This window comes from Austrofundulus limnaeus, unplaced genomic scaffold, assembly GCF_001266775.1.
Source record: "Austrofundulus limnaeus strain Quisiro unplaced genomic scaffold, Austrofundulus_limnaeus-1.0 Scaffold74, whole genome shotgun sequence".
Lineage (NCBI taxonomy): Eukaryota > Metazoa > Chordata > Actinopteri > Cyprinodontiformes > Rivulidae > Austrofundulus > Austrofundulus limnaeus.
Genome location: NW_013952476.1, coordinates 1,695,641 through 1,702,775, shown reverse-complemented (window position 1 = coordinate 1,702,775; position 7,135 = coordinate 1,695,641). Strand labels below are relative to the sequence as shown.

Genomic DNA, 7,135 nt, shown 5'->3' with positions numbered 1-7,135 from the left:
CAAATCACCTTTCTTCCCCATACTGATGCTCGGTTTAAACTGCAGGAGATTGTCTTGACCATGTCTACATGCCTAATGGTGCGTTCACACCGAACGCGATTTCAGCGTCAGGAGCAGCAGGTTTACATGCAAAGTCTATGGTGGACGCGCTTCAAGCAACGTCGGGAAGTTCTGCGGCGCCTCAAGCGCGATTTGGACGATTTGGACGATCTGAGCGTTCGACGCTCAGATCGTCCAAATCTGCTCTAATCGCGCTTGAGGCGCCGCAGAACTTCCCGACGTTGCTTGAAGCGCGTCCACCATAGACTTTGCATGTAAACCTGCTGCTCCTGACGCTGAAATCGCGTTCGGTGTGAACGCACCATTACGGGGATGGAGCAATGTCCGCTTCGGATTACTTTATCCAGCAAGACTCAAAATCACATACAAAGAGGACATCAAGGAGTTTCGAGATCCTATGAGGGCCATGGACTACATACGGAAGACCATCCCCGCTGCAATATCTGGGTCTGAATAGTAAGGAAAACCATAAATGCTAAATTGGCACGACTAGTTCCAGTAGTTTTCAATTTTGAAATAATGTGCCTTTAGTTGCTTAAGYCCTAAATGTGATTTTGTTAAGCAATGTTACCTCTCTAAACTGGTAGGTATGTTAGTACGAGACTTTGTCATTTCTAACCTTGTTAAATCACTAAGACATAATTTGCCTTAATTAGGTTGTATTATTATTATTAGCAGATTCTTTGTTACATTGTGGTCACTGTTATATACTTATGTTCTCCTGCAGGAGCCTGAGCTTCCATACTTTTATCTTTTCTTTCTGTCGATTTTTTTATTTTTTTTTACACATCCAGTTCTTTTCTGGTTGTGTTTGTTGCTGCTTTTTATAGTGGCTAGGGACTTAAACCCACTTCCTTGCATTATGCTGGCAATGCAAACTTTTAGTTGTGTTTTCTGCGTTCTGATCCTTCTGTTCCCCGAGGATCTGATTGCAACTAAAAAAGCAGAGCTTCTGAATCTTAGTTTTGTAAATAGTGTACAGCAAAGCCTTACTTCTTATCTGTTCTTTTCTATTTTTCGGTTCTTACATTGTCTTGGTGATCAGCATTCATGTTACTCAAATATTTGGGCCCATCCGTCAAATGGCCGTCATTGCCTCCAACACAATATTATCATACATATATATTTTTGAATTAAAACAGTTATGAGTACTCTAACTGTAATAAGTTATAATGTCAGGGGCTTGCATAGTCCTATTAAAAGAAAGAAAATTTTACTGCAACTCAGATGATCAAAATGTCAGGTAGCACTGCTACAAGAAACRCACTTATCTGATTTGGAACATTCGAAATTAAATAAGTCTTGGGCCGATAAAGTTTACTACTCGTCACATTGTTCTGGTAGGAAAAGGGGGGTGGCTGTATTGATCCATAGGCAGATCAATTTCATGGAAATGTTAGTACATAAGGAGGGTAGGTTTATATTGGTAAATTGGATAATTGATGGAACAGCAGTTTCCTTTGTAAACGTATATGGCCCTAATGAAGATGTTCCAGGATTTATTAAGTCAGTTTTCAATATGACTGCTGAATACAGCTCTGGGCTGCTGATTGTGGGAGGTGATTTTAGTTGTGTGATGTCTAACATAGACAGGCAACCAACCTCTCAGTCTCACATACCTAAGATGGGCAAAATACTTAAGACTATCGGTGGAGGCTGGATTGGCGGATGTATGGCGGTCCAAATTTCCAAAGGAGAGAGATTTCACATTTTTTTCGAGCCGACATGCCTCTTACTCACGAATAGATTATTATTTTTTTTACTGCTAAGGCCGAATTACACAGGATTGAGGATATTAGGATATTGCCCATTACAATTTCTGATCATGCACCTGTCACTGTCAAGTGGAATATAGGACTGACACCATCGTTTAAACAATGGAGACTTAATGCCTCTCTCCTTAATGACAAGGAATTTGTTGCGTTTGTTAAATCAGACCTTAAAACTTATTTAGACATAAACAACATGCCGGAAACATCTCCTATCATGTTGTGGGACTGTGCAAAGGCCTATTTAAGAGGCAGCATCATCTCCTACATGACTGCAAAAAAAGGACAAAAGGCAGCCAAACAGAAATATTTAGAAGATAGAATCCAGGAACTGGAACTTCAACATAAAAAGTCTAGAGCACACAGAACTCTGAATGATTTGAATACAACACGCAGAGAACTCCAAGATTTATTGTTAGAAAAGAKAGAAGGTAACCTTCGTTTTGCCAAACAACAGTTCTATGAAAATGGAAATAGAGCGAGCAGACTTTTGGCCCTCCGATTTAAAAAACAACAGTCCTCAAATGTTGTTCAGAAGCTGAAATCGGGCAATAAATCCATTTTAAAACCAAAAGATATTGCTGAAACATTTGCAGAATTTTACAAGGTTTTATACCGAGACACTGGCACTTGCTCTGATGAGAGTAAGATAGCAGACTATTTACAAAACATAAATATTTCTGAGTTAACTGAAACTGTAGCTAAACAATTAGATATGCCAATTCAAGAAGACGAAATTAAAAACGTGGTCTCATCCCTTAAAAATAATAAGTCTCCAGGCCCTGATGGTTTTATAAATGAATTTTATAGGTGTTTCATAGACATAGTCAGCCCTCGTTTATTGGATGCATACCGCTTTTCTTTAGAAAATAAGAAAATGGCGCCTTCTTGGTCTGATGCTACAATAGTTGTGTTACATAAAGAAGGTAAGAATCCTACTGACTGTAGGTCATATAGACCATTATCGATGCTTAATGGAGACATACGCATTCTAACTGGTATTCTGGTGAGACGTTTAAATGCCATAGTAACTCAAATCATACATCCAGATCAAACCGGGTTTATTGTCGAAAGGTATTATGGAAATAATCTGCGGCACTTATTGAATATCACGTCTTTTCAAAAAGAACATAAAGACATGACAGCTGTGATTTCTTTAGATGCCCAAAAGCTTTTTGATCGCATGTCATGGAAATACCTTTTTCAAGCCTTAAAGAGTTTTAAATTTGGGCCCAAGTTCATAGATTGGATCCTTACATTATATTCATCCCCACAGGCGGCAGTTAGAGTTAATGGTTTTAGGTTGGCAAGTTTCAAGCTGGAGCGCGGATGCAGGCAAGGCTGCCCTCTGTCACCTCTTTTGTTTGCAATTAGCATTGAACCATTCGCCCAGCTTCTCAGGGACAGTGATGACATTAAACGGATTTTGATTGGTACCGAGGAACATAAAATATCTCTTTACGCGGATGATGTCCTCCTGTATCTATCTGATCCTGCTTCATCGATACCGCGTCTGAGAGAAATGWTATCTGTTTATGGTCATTTTTCCGGCTATAAAATAAATGTTGATAAGACTGAGGCGATGGATATCAATGGTAATATTCCACTAAGGGTTAAACAACAGAGTGGCTTTAGGTGGCCAAGATTGGGCATTAGATATCTAGGCATCAACATTCCCCTCTCTTTAAATGATTTGTATCATGTTAATTATAGCAAAACTCTGGATTTAATTAAAAAAGACCTAGAGCGATGGTCAGCATTGCCTTTATCTCTCCTTGGCCGTGTTGAAACCATTCGGATGAATTTATTACCCAGATTATTGCATTTGTTCCAAATGGTACCAATTGGTACACCAAAACCCACATTCGTTGAATTGGATAAAATGATATCAAAATTTATATGGCAAGGCAAGCGTCCTCGCATATAATATAAAACACTTCAAAGTAGTAAGACAGAGGGGGGTCACAATCTTCCTGTTTAAAATATTATTATTGGGCAGCTCAGTTAAGACCTTTGATTTCATGGATTCAACAGGACTCCGAAACAAGATGGTTTGAGTATAGAGCAAGTGCGGTGCTCAGTACCATTGAGGGTATTGCAAGTGCGGTGCTCAGTACCATTGAGGGTATTGCCTTTTTTTAGATATTCCAGTTAAGGATCTGCCACTATGGACTAAAGTCACTCTTAACATTTGGAACAAGGTGCGTATCTCCTTCAAGCTTCCAAAAGGTTTATCAATATTAACAAGTATTGGACATATTAAATCCTTTACACCTAATTCCTTGGACAAAAAAATTTCTAAGTGGACTGAAAATGGGCTCACATTTCTTCATTAATTGATCGACAGAAACAACCTTTTATCTTTTGAAGAGTTACGCAGGAAATTCCATCTCCAGAAAAGTGATTTCTTTAGATACTGTATCTACAGTAGCTCTCTTTTTTGTTTGCATATAAAGACTGGGAAAGAATACTAAATCCCTCACCAATAGAAAATCTTCTAATCCATTTCCAGAAAGGGGGAGAGGACAAAAAATTAATAGCTAAGTTATATAGTGTATTCTTGTCAATGAACATTAACAAACCCTCCTGGACAAAACAAAGATGGGAGGCAGAGATGGCCAAAATAATTTCCGACAAAACATGGGAGGATATCTGCTCTGAGGCTCACCGAGTTACTAACTCAAATACATGGAGGGAATTTAAATGGAAAATTATTAGCAGATATTTCAGGACCCCTGATGTAGTTGCTAAARTGGATCCTAAGGTACCAAGCTTGTGTTGGAGAAATTGTGGCTCAATGATTCCCAACCACACATGTTTTTTGGTCCTGCCCCAAACTCAAAAACTTTTGGGATGAGGTGTATAGAGCTATAAACCATATTTTTTCTGGGGTTATCCCAAGGGATTTTACTGTTGCCTTACTCGGTATTATTCCTGATGGTTTACAAGGGCGGGCCAAAATGTATTTGTTAAATGTTCTTTTTACAGCAGCCCTGAAATGCATTACAATTAGGTGGATGCAATTGGAGCCGCCTTCTTACGACTTATGGGTTCAAAAAGTAAGGGAATTGCATTCAATGGAAAAGAAAACCTACTCACTAAGACTTCAAAAATCTAAGTATGACCTGCGCTGGGGACCTGCAGAGGCCCTGTTGATTTAGTTAAACCTAATGGATTTGTCTTTTGGCCCATGTCGTTTGGTTATCTCTTCCAGAGTTCATTCTTATTTAAATGGTGTACAATGATGAGTCTATAAACATGATGCTGTGGCTGTAAGTTGTTATTCCAAGATGTTTATTGTATGGAAAACTTCATATTGTCAACATTTGTATTATGTACCACTGAAGTATGGTTGTACTTCGCTCTGCTGAAAAATTAAAATTAATAAAAAAATCTAAGTTAAAAAAAAAAGTGCAGTGTGAATGTGAACTGCACCAGCTGAAAATGTAAAGAAATGTTGCAACTTTGGTCCCCAATCGAACCGTGTCTGTCAGACTATCAGGTGTGAATATGATCTGTCTCTCAGCTGGACAGGGAATGCCTTGGAGTTCTCCAAGAAGAGCTGGAAGAGGTGGATGTCGAAAGAGAGTTCTGGACATCCCTGACCAGGCTGCTGGCCCTCAACCTGACTCTGGAATGATTGATCGATCTTGTTCAGGAACGTCCACACCTCTCTTTCCTCAGCTACCTCTTCCAGCTATGTATGTATGTGTGGTTGGATAGGATAATTACTGGTATGTCTCTATATGCGCTCAACAAACTGAAACCACTCTTGTTCATTAGAGTGAAAACAATGACACATTCAAAAAGCAAATATTAAAAGAATAAAGTAAAAAAAGTTTTGTTTTAAAACACTTATGATGCATCATGTCCTGAATGACTGGGAGTCTACACCAGTGGTTCCCAATCCTGGTCCTCAAGTACCCCTACCCAGCATGTTTTACTTGTTTCCCTGCTATTCAGCCGGTCTTCAGAAGATTGTTAATCACTCATTCATTCAAACCAGGTGTGTCAAATCAGGGAAACATCTAAACATGCAGGAAAGGAGCCTTTGAAGACTAGGGTTGAGAATCACTGCTTTAACGCACGTTTTCTGAATTATAATTTACAAAAGAATGGCAAAGAATCAATGGCTTCCAGAGGCAATACTAAAAAACATAAAACTAAGTCAATATTATACTTTGAAAATGTCTCTCAGAGAAGCTCTTGAGGTGTTGGTCAACATTTAAAGCAGTGATTTTTAAATGTTTCCCTGATTTGACACACCTGGTTTGAATGAATGGGTGATTAACAATCTTGTGAAGACCTGCTGAATACCAGGGAAACAAGTAAAACATGCTGGGTAGGGGTACTTGAGGACAAGGGTTGGGAACCACTACACAAACATTTATACACTATTAGATCCTTTTAGTAGAAATTTGCTCAAATTACACCACCCCTTCTTATTTAACAAAAACAGTTAAAAACATCAAGATGAATTATTAAAACAAGTGACTCTTTCTGGTGCTGAAGGCGTCGTTCTACTGAGCACATGCAATCCAAAAATACAGTATGTAATTAAACAAAAATACATTCTTGCAGGAATGTATTTTTGATAGCAGGAAAATAGCTCAGATAGCTATATTCCCAAGAAAGACAATAATTACTAGCAGTTTCTGTTTTAACTAGAACAAATATTTAAAAGGACTAATCCAAATATGATAATTATGTCATACAAACAATTTGCAGCCAGTCCAATCTTTATACAATGAAATATTTTTCCAAGGTTTGAATTCTCAGTTGGTACTAAAACTCTGATTAACTGTATGATTAATTTAGAGCATAAAGACTGTAGTGCTAATAAATTTTAATGGATTATACAAACTTCTGTTTAAACATTCTGTCAACAACATTTTCTGAAAGTAACTCTGTCACCTAATAACTGCAGCTTTGTTTTCTTTATAAGTCAAAGATTGAGGGTAAAAAGAAAAATTAAACACTTACTTGTCCAATCATCTTCAAAACAGTAGAGAAAATGGAAGACCACCAAGAGCAGAGAGTGGAGAGAGATAAGTGCAATGTACATCTAGGTCAAGGAAACAAACAAAAAGGTGGCAGATTATGAACCCAATAACTACAAACTGGCTGAGCTTCATCATGAAACAGTTGATTTGTTATATGACCTTAAAGAGTAACTTACCCCAAAATTAACCTGTTTTAGCTGATAAAATGCCCAGAATGTGTCTAAAATGTTATATAGTACTGTTTCTGTGCTAATTTTGATGTTTTTGTGCGTATTTGTTCAAATCTGTAATATTTGGTCTAAA

General features: G+C 38.0%; 1 protein-coding gene across 1 annotated transcript in view; it reads right to left on the bottom strand.

Annotated features, from left to right (window-relative positions):
• The window catches only part of LOC106519270 (palmitoyltransferase ZDHHC3), a gene marked incomplete in the record, with an annotated part of 24,417 nt that overhangs the window by 6,760 nt on the left and 10,522 nt on the right, over positions 1-7,135 (bottom strand). The window contains 1 exon segment of the mRNA XM_014010855.1: positions 6,813-6,894. Within this exon segment, the coding sequence (XP_013866309.1) occupies positions 6,813-6,894 (82 nt within the window).